Below are 14,679 nucleotides of genomic sequence, written 5' to 3'. Positions count from 1 at the left end.
TTTCAGAAAAACAATTACTTTATTCAGTGCCATTTGAATTCAATAACAAACAACAAATTCACTTATGCAATGCTACAGGGTCTAGTTGAGGAGTAGGCTTTGTGGCAACACCGCCCAGCAACTTTTTAATCTCTGCAATTGCCCTACCTGGGTTCAAACCCTAGAAAAAAAAACGAATTAACAAACTGGATTACCAAAGTCTGGTGGCCTTACTTTAGGACAAGTTCTGGTGCAATTCATTATGGTGTGGCAACGAAAAACGGAGAACGGGTCACGCATTTTATCTAACCGCTTGGCAGCAGCATCATCTCTAGAGTCGATAATCCAACGGTAAGCCTATTTAATTAGTAGATAAGTTAACTGTAAAGTTAGCACCACTTTAGGACTTGCCTGCATGAGTACTGCAGGTCCTAAGTACTTATCACCATTCCACCAGTAACTGGGGCAAGAAGTTGAACAACAAGCACACAAAATGCACTCATACAAACCATCTAATTTTGCTCGATCATCCACGCTTTGTAGATATTGTTGGACTTCACCAGATTTACTTCCTTTAGGTACATCACTATGTAAAGAAAAAAATAATAGGAATGATTACAATGCTTGTTGAGGGACTAACCTTCTCTGCAACCAAGGTTCAATGGACTTATACTGATTATAGAAGTTGGTCATGTCTGGAACTAAGTCCTTAACAACATACATATGTGGGAGAGGGTAGATCTTTGTGTTTTTACTGAGATTAGTATCAATTTTGCTACAAAAAAAAATGGTAAATTAAAATCAGAGAACATAAATTGTAATGCTAAAGTACTCAACTAACCTGATGCAAGCTAAAGTGTTAACACCTCCAATGTTCATGGAACATGAACCACAAATACCTTCTCGACATGACCTCCTAAAAGTCAAAGTAGGATCAACTTCATTTTTAATCTTAATAAGAGCATCCAGTATCATAGGACCACATTGACTTAAATCTACTTTATATTCTTGCATATAAGGTTTCTCCTGGGGCTTGTCAGGGTTCCAGCGGTAAATTGAAAAAGTTTTGATCTTTGGTGGCTTTTGCTGCTGAGGTTCAGCGGCAGCTGCTGCCGGGGTGGCTGTGGTACTAATAAGTCGCACCTGAACAGATTTAACAAATGTTAAAATGTTAAGTGTTATGTAATTGAAAAAAAATACCTGGACTAAACCGCCTCTGAACAGTTTGAAAAGCTGCATTTCCTTCGACATTTCTATAAACTCTCTAATTAGCAACAAGCCTTTTTAACAGGTAATTTAGAGCCGAAGAAAATCAAAATAAATAGATTTTTAAAATTTTAAACCTTATGCTATTCACTGACAGCGACAAGGTGAAAAAGACAACAACACCAAACAAAAATATGTCCTTTTCTATGACAAATAAGTGAACGACAATTGACAGTAAAATGACATTATTGGATGTTCATCAGAAATAATTTACAGCGTTGCCAACACACATCAGTTTCAACTACTTTCTACTAGTTTTAAGTCAAACAAGTGCAAGGAGCAAAAAAATAAATTTTGATTTAAATCTTCTAGCTGCTTCCAAGATTTTCTTTCACTACATTATCACTTTCAAGAACAAGCTCTGGTCATTTTGTGAAGTAGAGCTGACAACATCAAAATCGAAAGACGTAAACGTGGACTGTCAAAATAAATTCATTGACATCTAAGACAGTTTTCACGTCATTTATGGTACCTTTGTCAATGTCAATCATTCATTTGTGTACCATCTCATCTGTCAGTTGATTATTACAATTCAAGGTCGAATCGACCACGAACTTGTGTATTTTCTATTTTCAGTCAGTCACAGTCAGTATCCTGCTCGTGTTTGCTTTGAGCTTTCCACGAGAGATCGAAAGGATGAGCAGCGGTTTAGATATTTTGAGCGGATCTTTAAGGGTCCGAAATGGAACCTTTAAAGGGTCCAGAAACGTGAACAGCGTGAAGCACTGTCGCAGTGATGAGGTGAAGGCATGTCCCAGTGTGATGTCGCCTGAGACCAAAAGGCTGCTACCACCAAATACAGAAACTGTGCAGACCAAACCTTTTCCAATCCGAGGTAAGTTGATTGAAAGTGGAGTAACATTATTAACAAAATTCCAGCTGTCATTGCTTTATTAACTTGAAAATCTTTCTTAAAAATGTTCTGGATTAGCTAGTTGCTAGTTTATGTAGTGAACTTCTTACATGAGTTCTTAGCTCTTTTTGAGGCTCAATTTATAAGTAGACATGAGATTTTACTTAGGACTTTGACTCAAGTGCATTTATACTTGTGGGTACATGCCAAAACTGGAGGAGCAACTACATTTTAATGAGTTTTGTTTTGTCCAGTGTACTTGAAAGTTCCAGATAAATAATTGATTTTAGTAGTGCCTTAATTAGGAGCCTAATAATTATAATAATAATATAACAGTTTTAAAAGGAGACTGTTTGTAAATTGGTGACTATTCATTCACATATCAAGTGATGCAAGTACTATTAATTTTCATATTTCCTTTAAGCAACCAATCAGTTGAGAAGTTAGTCTAACTTCAGAATTTTTTAATACAATCATATAACATAATCATTCAGAGACACACAAATGTTGTTTTTATGTAGATTTAGATTTCATGCTGGTGGAAATAATATTATGGTCAAGTAATTTGTTTTAGCAGAATTGTCAACAAATGAACTGTTATTTAGTTTGTGCCAAAAATATATTTATATTTTTTGGGATTCATTCATATTTAGTCCTGTAAAATAGTTTATCATGTCTACTGCATTTTTATCAAACATTTTTTCTAGAATAGTACCAAAATAGTTGTAACTCGTTTCACTCACTTTTAAAAACTATACCTAAATATTTGTTTATCAGTAACTTGAAAAAACCTTAAGTTTTAAATAAGTATAGTATTTTTTAAAATTTTTTATCATGCAATTAAATATCCAGTAACTAACAATACTGAGTTAGTGTAAAATTTACTAAATTATCGTAGTAAGTTTAGATAATGTCAAGCTAATATACTATAAACAATTCAATTTCAAAAAGTCTGAGTGTTTAGCTTGAACTAGTACAATAATGATTTAATGGAGCATTATCGTGTCTGCGAAAAGCTATCACATTGCAAGGTGCCCAGCAAGGTTTATTTCATCATTCTGGGTGAACTTGAAAGAATTTTTTTACATTTCCAAGGCCCTTGCATTTTATCATGCACTTGATCTACAAGCCCCATAAAAGTAAAGCACAATGAAATTGACGTCTGTAGGTATCTAATTACATTACTATTTCCAGTAACATGCTTTTAGTGGCCCTTGTTTTAAAGTTGCTATTTTAATCTATTTGCCCTCTATGTTGCAGTTTTGGTTTTTATAACTAACACTATTATATCTTTAATTGCTTTAAAGGAAATAAAGCAGCCAGTTGTATGTCACGTGTCACGTAGATCAAAAGTACATACGTGAGGGAGCTCATGATTTTCTTCTTGGTTTGGCCCAATAAGCCAAGCATACATGAGTTAACCAATCTTCTGTAAACTATTCGAGACTGAGAGCACGTGCTTGTCTGTAACGTAACATTTTTATTGGTCAACTGGAAGTGAACGAGGAGCAATATTACGCAACATTTAAATAACCTCCACAATTTGACTATCAATTTTTAATTTCAAGTGTATCCTAGGCAATTTTTAATAAATTGGCTTGTTATAGAGGAGATTATTCCTAAAAACATTTGCCATTGTATCAAAAGTATAAAATGCCAAGTAATTGTCATTTAAAAGCACGAAATGTTTAGGAGTTGTCCTTGTAGTAAGTTTTTACTCTAGTATTACATTTTAATTCAGCGAATTTAGCTACATGAGAAGTAACAGCATTTGACTGGCTTTTTTGTTTAGCGCATCACTTACTTTGATTGTTAAGACATTAAAAAAGTTCAAGTTACTGTTTACTTTAGCCAGAATACATTTAGTGTGTGTCAGCAATGTAACATAAGAACAAAAGCAAAGAATGAAATATGAGGTTATTGTATATTTTATTTAACAGAAAAAAACTTACTGAAACCTGCCCTTCTAAGCAAAAGTCTATTACCTAGAGGTCGAAAAACAAATAACAGTCTTTGAGTCTATTGTTCAATAAAAATTTATTACTGCCATATAAGTCAATATAACACACTAAATTGTTGATTTTTGGCATGTAAGTATTTAACCCTACATTGTAATTTGCATAATTGACAAACTTAAATAATTTTATTAGTAAAAAAAAATGTATGTGCTAAATGTAAACTCATGTTACTACACTACTAAAGTGTAACTTTATTAGGAAAAATGTAGATAATAATTGGTTAAATTCTATATAATAGCGGTAAACAAGGACTATTCATATCGTCAAACATTGACAAACTTGTTGTCAAATAAGCTAAATGATAGTTTAGATACATAAATTAAAAAATGTTGCAATAAATTATTAGATGTCATATCTATGCAATATTCGAATAAAAGAACTATTATTAAAAGCCAGTAAAAGTAGAACAATAACTTACTCAGCAATACTTAAACCTGTTGCACTGATATTTAGCTAAAATCAAACTTAATTAAAAACCTACTAGATATTGATACCAAACTATGTAATTCAAGGCAGTTGTTATGTAGCGCTTTGTTCTTGTGTGGAAAAGAGCTACATAATTTTCAAAAATGGTTACAGAATTTTTATATGGAACTCAATTGTAAACCAAAATTGTTCATGCTTGAAATGTGAGGAATTATTATCGATCTCCTTAATAGGATTTGTGTTGAATCATCAACATTTCCACTTCCATTTGTTTTTTTAATAGTTGGGATCTGTAATTAAAATTGTGATAGTTTGGCTTTAATCGTGTTGTCATGTTAAGTTGTCGTTTTAGTTTGTAATTTATAGCATAATTACTTTCAGTTTGTCCAACTGAAAATTTCTATCTGGTCTAATTATATCAAAGTTTTATATTTTTATTGAACAATGCATATGGGAATTCGACTAATCACGTGTCAAGTGGTATCTATCAATTTTTCTTCTGCTGTTCAATTCATTATTGATTGACATATTAATGGTCACCATTGGATCAGGGTAGCAAACTTTAAAAAATATACCTTCTCTATCCTTCTCAAATTTACAATTAAGGAAAAAGCAGCAGCTTCCTTAAATATGAACATGTTGCTAATTAACATGTACAGACTATTATCATAGGTTATCAATAATTTTTCTTAATTATGTTTATTAAATACCGATAACACTCCTGCTATAAACCAAAGTTACGTAAACAAAGTTAAACATTTTTGTCAAACTGAAATTAGTTGTTGCTAGCGACAGCCGCACTGCAGTGTATTGCTGATCAAGCATAGTATGGTATTGTACCTTTTTTTCCGCGCGTTATAACCGAATTTACATAAATATAAGTGTTAATGAAATTTATAGTCGCCGTAAATAACCAGTGAATACTAAAGTTGAACCGGCGACACTGCCGGGCCACATGATAACAAAACGAATAGGATCGCAAAACTCCAGTTTACTTTTAGCTCCGCGCCCAGCTTAATTCGGTTACTATTAATACGTTTAGAAAAAAAAATCGATTTCAGTTCGATTTTTTGTGTGTGTGGAGTGTCGTTGTGTGGGTAAAGTTTTATCCAAAAATTCAGCGGTCAGAATTGAATCAAACAAACTCGTTTGCGGCCAAAACTAGGCGTGTGCAGAATCTTGTGTGGTTAGGTTACAGAAATGCGAAGTAACGGGCCTAGTAGCAACGGTCCTTTAGCTCCCTCCAGAGGAATTTCAGTCACCACAGATGGCAGAAGTTACCGAACCACCAGGCTTATGTCCATTCGTATTGGTGAGTGTAAAAATTGCTCACAAGACTGCTGCAACGTGATTACTTAATATTTACTTAAAATCTCAAATTCGTTGCTGATAAGGTTTTAAGTAGGTCGTGATCAATTTTATTAACCTTGACTGATTCCACAAAAGTGCAACAAACCTAGTACATTTTGATGTTAATAATAGCTTTAGCTAGGCACTGATCAAAAATCCGGACGACAGAACTTCATTAAAATATCTACTGCACTTGAGTGGTATCCCTCTTCAGGAGCCACCCTTTTCAATTAGTTTATTTCAAAGAATTGGTTATGAAACCCACTAAAAGTGTTTGCTTTTTTTACAACTTTCATAGGGTTGTTATCCGGTTTTTGTTGGTTATTTACCATAGATAAGCAGAGAGTACTATCGATATGAAGAGTTACGTCAAAGCCTAAAAACCTACACAATATTGGCTATTATTGGTTGCCCTGATTATCCTGATTGATTTTTTTCAATTCAAGTGTATTATCACAAAACGTGTGGCACACTTTAATCAAATCTAAAACTATTGTCATTCCGGAAATATTCACATATTTTAGCACCTTGGAGATTTATAAGTACGGCGACTTGAAGAGTTTTTACGCTTTTTCAATCAAATTTAAAGCACGTGATTTGAAGTGGAACGAAACTTTCAACCACAAATAATGCAAAATATCAGTTTTGTTTTGATCTAAAAGAGCAGTGTCGTTATGCAACAATTGTTATAAATTCCTATCTTGAACGTTAAGACAGTGCATTTATTAAATACGCTGTTTGCAAAATTTCTGGCAACGACCGCTATTTTTTAAGTAAGAATCTCTGAGCCGTGAAGTTCACATTTTTGTGCCAAACAGAACTAATTTTATGTTATATTTGCCTAAAAAATACTGGCTTCTCTGTTAATGTGCATCTAATTAAGAAGTTGGATTTTAATTTAATTTAATAAAACAGTTTTGGGTAAATCTCGATGTCGAAAAGAAAAAAATACAACTGTGGTACTAAACCAATTATTGTTCACACAACTTCATAATTGTTAGTAATGGTTTTTTTAATGTAATTATTCTTTGTTAAGTAACACTGAGCCTAACCGCAATGTAGCATAGCAACGTGCTATCTTTTTTTATCTCAGGTTTGGTTAATTAAAAACATTTCCTCCTTTAAATTTAATTTTTTTTGACACTACAAAATTGACCAGTTGATGATTCTTGGATGCAGGAAGTGATTAATGCTGATGAGATCTGGAATTCTTCTAAACAATTATTATATTAGTCTGTTATTATTATCTCTGAAATGGTTTGGTTATGAATAATAAACTTTTGATAAGCGTAAAAAATATCGTAAGTACTTTTATTCGCAGAAGAAGATAAAGAAACTGCCAGAGTGCTGAATACTTAAACAATGACAACCTTAGTGTTAGTGTTTTGTTAGACGAAAGCTAATATAGCTCCAAATTATTTTCCGCAAGCAATTTGTTGATCAAATTGAAAGTTTTTTGTAGTTTATCCTTTGTTTGAAAACATGTACGTATGCGTGTCCAACTAATTTATATTTACCTTGTTTTCGTGCAATATCGAAATACGTACTTCAAGAATATAGTTTTTTAGAACAATATTGTTGAATTTTTTACATTGCTGAAGTTCTGGTAGTAAAGCTTGTAATGTTTGCCAACTAAATAAATCATCACCTACGTGATTTATGTTTCACCGATAAATATTCCAATTAATTGCTAAGTCAAGTATGTAATTTAATTAAATGCTATTCAAGCTGAGTTTATGAGTGCAACAAGCTCGATCAAATGGTGGAGGGGCAACACTTAATAATTAATGACAAGTACTGATAAAGCTAATTTTAGTACTGGTCACGCGTTCATTTCATTTTTTAGTCTGCAGATATAGCTAAATCGATAAGGTTCGATTTTTATGTCTTGAGCGTTATAATCAAGCCTATTTATCCGTATATTGTTTATGCTAAATAATATTCAACCAATTAAACTACTTGGCAACTAACATCGAGTCCACCTTGCGGAATAATCATGTTAACTTTGGATAAAAGTTGGTTATTTCGGGCTTGTACTGTTTTGACCGTTCCAGGATTGCGTATTACGTTAACCTGTGACGCAGACAGGTTGGAAAATCGTCGACCGCAGACTATTTTCAATTAAACAAAATTGCTTCGTACTAGATAGGGGTCTGGAATCATCATGGTCCCTGTTAAATCCAGATTTTGCTAGTGAGAGACAATTACGTATTTAATTTACCAAGCAAGCTTACCAAAGTTGGTTTGTTTGAGTTTTGTAGTTATTCATACTGATTTTTTGATAACCGTTAAAATAAAGCTCAGGAACAATTCACAGCTAAACTATGCGTTTAAAAATTGGTAAAAAAACGGTCACTAAACTGCAAATTATTTCCAATTAAATAAAATTGGTTAGCACTGGATGGGTTCAGCAACGGTCAATCCAATCCAGATTTTGCCAGCAGGAAAGTAATTGTGTAGTTAGCCGGAGAATCAAAAGTAAATTGTCTTTACGTTGAACTTATGTAATGAAAATTTAATGGCTTGCTGGAAAGTACTTTCTAACAATTGAACTTGAAAAATTAATTGGGAAAATGTCACAGGATGTTGCAATCGCAAATCTTTTAATCAGTTACGCATTGCGTTATTTTGTAAGCAAGTTAACTGTGAGATTTAAAAATATGCGTCAATCATTATCAAGGCCGATTATTGGGTTTGTTTTAACTTTCCGAAGGTTTGTGCTCTAAAGCTGTGGACATTATCAAGATATGTAATCAGAGTGGTTTGTTTTTAATTCAAAAACTTTGAAATTTTGCGTAGTAGAATAATGTCGACTGAACGTACCAATGTGTCAATAAAACGAACTGAAAGCATGACTAAATGCACAGTTCCAGCTGTTGATTTGGAACAAATGACGTGTGTTTACAGCTTTTTGGTGAAAGTTACATGCCCAAATATGCAGAGAAACCAGTAGTGTCGCGTAAACAATCATGACTGATAGAAGAAGTAACAAAGGTCCTGCGTTTAAAAGAGCTATTTCAATTAGAATAGGTTTGTCAGTGCAGTTTATAAAGTGGAGTTTGCATTGTTGTTTTCTTTTTCAGGAGAGCGAGCAAATTATGTCAACAGCCCTCATGTGATTGCAATGGTTGGACTTCCCGCCAGGGGAAAAACCTATATTTCTAAAAAATTGTCTCGTTACCTGAACTGGATAGGGATTAACACTAGAGGTAATAGTTATGCCTTTAAATAGCGTTATACCAAACCTAATACATATTTCTTTTTTGTAGTATTCAATTTGGGTGAATACAGACGTCACGCCACTACAGCTTACCAAAGCCACGATTTCTTTAGAGCTGACAATGCTGAAGCTATGGCCATCAGAGCTCAGTGTGCTCTCGAAGCCCTTAAAGACGTGTGCCAATGGCTGGAAAATGGTGGTGAAGTAGCGGTTTTCGATGCTACTAATTCGACAGCAGAACGGCGAAAAGTCATACAAGAATACGTGGTCAATAAGATGGGTTTTAAGCTATTTTACGTCGAGTCGATATGTGACGATCCTCAGATAATCGAACAGGTTAGTGAACACTTACAAAACTAAAATGTGTGCAAAACCAAACTGAAAACTTGTAGAATATCATGGAGGTGAAAATTAGCAGTCCCGACTACACGAACATGAATAAAGAGGCGGTACTGGATGATTTCTTGAAGAGAATCCAACACTACCAAGAGAGGTATTCGCCTTTGGACGAAGAGAAGGAGAAGGACGTTTCGTTTATGAAGATTTACAATACGGGAGAAAAAGTTGTGGTTCATAAACACGAGGGACACGTTCAAGCTAGGATTGTGTACTATTTGATGAATATTCATATTACGCCCAGAACTATTTATTTAACTAGGGTAAGTACTGATTTTATGACTACTCAAATTATTAGTCGTGATTTATAAACACGAAGGACACGTTCAGTTTAAATCAGTTTATTTTTTGAATTTTAGTGTTTTTCAGTTTAAAAAGACTCTTAATGAACATTGTTTGCATTAATGAAGTGTGTTTGCAATTGGGAACTTAATTTTCTGTAATCGCGAAAACGAGGTTTTCAGCCGATAAATCGAGCCTACCAAATGATGCGATTTTAATTTTTTTAATTTTATATAACCATGTAAGTTTTTTAAATTTTCTTGTATTGTAATCCAAACAATACAGGGTCCGTTTCTTTTCTTGTTAGTGTTAAACGTCTGACGATGGCTTTTGAAGGCGAAACCCGGGTCACGTAATTGTCCATTATACAGGGTATTTCAAATGTTTCGAAACGGTCTACCTTTTTCCACAAGGTTAAAGTTACAAAGACGGAATTTTGAAATATCACTTAAGGTTAAAAAATCGATCTCTTGATGGTCATTTCTAATTTTTAGGACCTGAGATATGATTTTAATCAATTTTTACGTTCTACCAAAATTTCTATAATCAGCAGTTAAGGTTTAACAAAGTTTTATTCAACGAGTTTTGATAAATCTGAGTTTAAATTATGAAGAAAGAACAACAGGTTTCATCGTTGACTAAAAAACCTGTTAATATCTAATTAGAAGGTGGATTAGGCATGACTTTTTGATCTTTCAAAATAGGTTGACATTTCGTGTCAAACATTTATAATGTTGTCAAGTTACATTACAAGTTGAATAGAAAATGGTTCAATTACATAAAAGAGAATGAGTAACATAACTCGTGATGGTCAGATACGATGACAGCAGACGTTCACATCTCCAAACACGATAAATATTCAATAATAGATTCCCTGATCGAAAACTCATATCTCCATCTACCATATACATTTCTCATCTCTAATTCACCTTCTAATTTAACGTTATTAGGTATTCTAGTCAACAATGAAACCTGTTGTTCTTTGCTCAATGTTTAAACTCAGATTTCTTGAAACTGCCTGAATAAAACTTTGCAAAACTTTATTTGCTGATCCAAGGAATTTTGAAAGAACAAAAAGTTTGATTAAAATCATTACCTTACCATTAGAAAAAAATGGTGGTGGATGTCGCTGGTGCGAAGACCTAGGCACTAAAGATTCGAAATGACCATCAAGAAATAGATTTTTTAACCTTACGTGATATTCCAAAATTCCATCTTTGTAGTGGAAAAGGATAGACCGTTTTGAAACATTTGGAATACCCTGTATATTATGAGACTTTGACTTAAACGGCCCATACATTATACAATTAGTTGTACGACAAGTCGTACGATAGATTGAACAGACAATTGATGCGACAAGTTGCACATGATTTTGGCCACAAACACAAACGATCTGGGCATCAATCGGTTTAAAGATTTGCAGTACGTTTTAAATTTCTGTAGCACACAGAGCATCATGCCGCGGTTCGTTGTCAAAAACAAATACAGCAGCAATAGTGGTCGCTTTAGTTCATGATGAAAGAAAAGTTAGGAAAAAGAAAAGATAGGAAAAAGTTTATGTTTATTGGCATATTCATTGAATTTCACATCCCACAAACAAACCTGCCCGCGATAGAGATCAATAAATTCATTCCAAAATGTATTAGTCTCCATATTTGCGAGTGTTTTAAGTTCTTTTTTTAAGTTTATGTCGAATTGAGTCCGATTTGTCGTATATCAAACGCCGTCGTACGATAAATTTTTCTCCAGTCAAACTACCGTACGATTCGACCGGGTCGTACGACTTGTTGGACGACAGCATCACACACTATGCAATTATCGTTTCGACGGTATCGTTTCGACGGTCGAAGCGACCTGAGTTGTACAACTTGTCGTACAACTAATTGTATAGTGTATGGGCCGTTTTATTTCATAAAACTGTGTAATTAACATTTACTGGTTTTTATCGAGCTAAATTAAGAGAATATTTTTTCCAGCATGGTGAAAGCGATCACAATCTAATAGGACGAATCGGTGGTGATTCAAACTTAAGCGCCAGAGGTCGACTGTACGCAAACGCTCTTGCTACGTACATTCACGAACAAAAAATTGAAGGTCTTCGGATATGGACCTCTTGGTTAAAACGTACCATTCAAACTGTTTCCGGTCTGGACGTACCCCAAGAACGATGGAAAGCCTTAAACGAAATCGACGCAGTAAGTCTTTACCTTCCTTCGTGTAACCATTTAGAAGGTTATTCCAGCTGTTTCTTTAGGGGGTTTGCGAAGAAATGACTTACGAAGAAATCAAAGAAAACTACCCCGACGAGTTTGCGTCCAGGGACCAAAACAAGTTTGCCTACAGATATCCGAGAGGGGAAAGTTACGAGGATTTGGTAGCCCGGCTGGAACCGGTCATTATGGAATTGGAAAGGCAAGGGAATGTGCTGGTTGTGTCTCATCAGGCTGTTTTGAGGTGCCTTTTGGCTTATTTCCTGGACAAATCGGCCGGTTAGTGACTTTTATCAAGTGTAAAATGATTGTTAAATTTGTCGTGTTTGGTTGCAGATGAATTGCCTTATTTGAAGGTGCCCTTACATACGATAATCAAATTGACTCCCGTAGCTTACGGTTGTCGGGTTGAGCACATTAAGTTGCCTATTGAAGCCGTCGATACACACCGTGCCAAACCTAAGGTAAGTCAGTTTTTTGTGTAACATCCTATTTGGTAGTGGTTTTATAGGTTAACAAATTATAAAAATGTATAAAATAGATTTAATACTACTACAGTAGTTTACTAATCAAACTGCACTAACTTTGTGAGGCTTTTTAAACAGTAAGACAGTGAAAACAGATAATCTACAACCTATTTTATAAACTATAATTAAAAGACTGTTGTAATTTAAGCGCTTTAATGTAAAGCGTCACTTTTGACTAGAAAATAATGATTTGAAAGATTTTGTTTTCCATGAAAACAAAAAACGTAAAGACAAAAATTGATAGATGAGGGGAAGGGTTTGCAGAAAAATTTTAGAAAATCATAATTTTAGTTTAGAAGAAGTGTAACTGTCTAAGTAAGGTAAAAAATTTATGCATAATTAACATCAATCAATCATTATTTCTTAAACAAACAAAAGCACTACACTAGAGCTCGAATCAGATGAGAAAAGGCCACCGCATCATCAATGACGCAGTTTTTAAAACTATTTCTTTCTCCTTCTACAGTTGCCGTCGCATTAGATATAATCAGAGGCGTCCTATTAAAATATTCCCGAAAATATATTGTTAAGCGGTCAAAAAGCCACTTGGCAACGTAGTACGGTTTTTACTTGGACACAATTAAAACAGATGCGGCAGCGGCCAGGGACATTTGGACCTTTTTATATGCTTTTACTAGCCGGCACTCTAAACGGTGTTGCCAAGTTTAAAAAAATGTAGTGGCGGACAGGGAGACTTAGGGGGTTAGGTTAGGTTCCGTTTTAGTCTGGTGTTTTGGTTGTATTGTTGATGGTCGCAGTTGAAGTTCACATAGTGTTATGAATAAAAAACGTTATTTTGTCAAAATGTCTTTCAAAAAGGTTGGAAAGAAAGGTGTTATCATACACAGCCAAAGCCGTGAAATCGTCAGTAACGTCTTACAATTTATGAAGAAAGAAGCAGAAGGAGTTTCCATTCCTTTGAAAAACTTTTTGTCTTTTATTTTCTTTATTAAAAACGACGAAAATGTTTCATTTTACTGATAAAATAATAGCACGCCACTGACTGGCTGCAACAACTTGGAAAGTAACGAGAGCAGCAATATTTAAAGCGAGACGTACAGAGATCGTGACATCATCGTTTGATGACGCCTGTGGCCTTTTCTTAGCTGATTCGAGCTTTACATGGATATATTGATGCACAGTAAATTATTAACTTGGTTATCTTTCAAATGGTTACGGCTTGGGCACGCTGTAAATAAACAATTGCACTATTTTCAGGAACCAGGCCCAACTTCCGCTGAAAATACTTGCTAACTGAAGATAATTTAGGCTTTTTACTCTATACTTGTACACGCATTCTTCATTGCCATTGTTATGTGTCATTTTAGTTTGTAGTCGATCACTAATAATAATTAATACTAATTTAATATGGGGCTGTAAAATGAAACTTTTATTCTGAATAAATACTATGTGCAACTCAGCGTCGAGTTTAGTCTACTTTCTCCTAGTATTTTGTTCTTTTAACATTTACATTAAAAGTGTTTTTGTGTGCTAACTTACCTATGCTTTAATCCTTGCAAGTTGATGGTTTGCGTAGTAAATCTAAATTATCTCAGTAAGTACAGGCCGTAGAATCATTTTGATAAGTAATATAATTAGATTGTATTTTTATGTAGTCAGGTGCTTCTAAGATTGTCTAAATTGAAATATGTTGTTAGGTTATTTTAGCAATATTAGTTAATAAACATAACGAAATTTAACATGCTTTAAATAACATTTAACGTTTTTAAGGTTCCCGGTGAACTAGAAGAAAAATTCCGAATCAAGAACAAATTAAAATCCAATAATACATCAACCTGAGGAGACACGACAGTTGCGACTGAACAGGGTGCCTAAACTTGATATTTGTCGATTTACTCTTTATTGTGATTGTATTACATTACGTACACACTTTACTACCAATCTAATCATGATTTAAGTTATTATACTTTATTAATTATTGTTATAACTGTTGACTCGTGATTAGTAAATTCGACCTAACATTATTATAAGTTGTATAAAAAATGCTTTTTACTTTTCTTCCATTGTGTTAGTTTTTTTAATTTAATCTCAATAATGCGAACGTTGTTAATTATTATTTAAGTTGCAGTGGTTTAGTAGACAATATATTTTTCCTTTTAACATGGTTGCTTATTTTCTTCTTTGCTTAGTT

The 14,679-nt window shown here is 33.9% G+C and overlaps 2 protein-coding genes across 6 annotated transcripts; one reads left to right on the top strand and one right to left on the bottom strand.

Annotated features, from left to right (window-relative positions):
* Nucleotides 1-1,377, bottom strand: SdhB (Succinate dehydrogenase, subunit B (iron-sulfur)). 2 transcript variants are annotated; one of them, XM_081978681.1, is made up of 6 exons: nt 1,180-1,373; nt 821-1,122; nt 620-754; nt 391-565; nt 214-336; nt 1-160 (listed from the first exon to the last, which is right to left on the bottom strand). In XM_081978681.1, the coding sequence occupies exons 1-6, from the start codon at nt 1,228-1,230 to the stop codon at nt 59-61; spliced, it is 888 nt and encodes a 295-aa protein (XP_081834807.1). In that variant the 5' UTR covers nt 1,231-1,373; the 3' UTR covers nt 1-58. The 2 variants fall into 2 exon arrangements, with proteins under 2 accessions (XP_081834807.1, XP_081834806.1); XM_081978680.1 differs by having other exon boundaries at nt 821-1,377.
* A 395-nt stretch (nt 1,378-1,772) lies between these two features.
* Pfrx (6-phosphofructo-2-kinase/fructose-2,6-biphosphatase) lies at nt 1,773-14,648 on the top strand. 4 transcript variants are annotated; one of them, XM_081978663.1, is made up of 8 exons: nt 1,773-2,080; nt 8,976-9,101; nt 9,162-9,448; nt 9,505-9,771; nt 11,767-11,985; nt 12,045-12,279; nt 12,337-12,464; nt 13,746-13,947. In XM_081978663.1, exons 1-8 carry the CDS (start codon nt 1,882-1,884, stop codon nt 13,779-13,781), a joined length of 1,497 nt encoding a protein of 498 aa, XP_081834789.1. In that variant the 5' UTR covers nt 1,773-1,881; the 3' UTR covers nt 13,782-13,947. The 4 variants fall into 4 exon arrangements, with proteins under 4 accessions (XP_081834789.1, XP_081834788.1, XP_081834790.1 ...); XM_081978662.1 differs by lacking the exon at nt 13,746-13,947 and adding an exon at nt 14,259-14,648 and having other exon boundaries at nt 1,775-2,080; XM_081978664.1 differs by lacking the exons at nt 1,773-2,080; nt 13,746-13,947 and adding exons at nt 5,358-5,854; nt 14,259-14,648.
* Nucleotides 14,649-14,679: the final 31 nt, after the last annotated feature.

This window comes from Ips typographus, linkage group LG4, assembly GCF_016097725.1.
Source record: "Ips typographus isolate SLU linkage group LG4, UJ_Ityp_2.0, whole genome shotgun sequence".
In the NCBI taxonomy this organism is placed as follows: domain Eukaryota; kingdom Metazoa; phylum Arthropoda; class Insecta; order Coleoptera; family Curculionidae; genus Ips; species Ips typographus.
This window is presented reverse-complemented; position numbering and strand designations above follow the sequence as displayed.

What these genes read in the sequence shown, in the direction of transcription:
- SdhB (XM_081978680.1), bottom strand. Translation starts at nt 1,230, where the DNA reads ATGTCGAAGGAAATGCAGCTTTTCAAACTGTTCAGAGGCGGTTTAGTC. An exon ending in GAACCTTGGTTGCAGAGAAG is followed by an intron (nt 566 to 619) that starts GTTAGTCCCTCA and finishes TTCTTTACATAG; the next exon opens with TGATGTACCTAAAGGAAGTA. An exon ending in GACCTGCAGTACTCATGCAG is followed by an intron (nt 337 to 390) that starts GCAAGTCCTAAA and finishes CTAATTAAATAG; the next exon opens with GCTTACCGTTGGATTATCGA.
- Pfrx (XM_081978662.1), top strand. Translation starts at nt 1,882, where the DNA reads ATGAGCAGCGGTTTAGATATTTTGAGCGGATCTTTAAGGGTCCGAAAT. An exon ending in CCTTAAACGAAATCGACGCA is followed by an intron (nt 11,986 to 12,044) that starts GTAAGTCTTTAC and finishes CTGTTTCTTTAG; the next exon opens with GGGGTTTGCGAAGAAATGAC. An exon ending in TTTCCTGGACAAATCGGCCG is followed by an intron (nt 12,280 to 12,336) that starts GTTAGTGACTTT and finishes GTTTGGTTGCAG; the next exon opens with ATGAATTGCCTTATTTGAAG.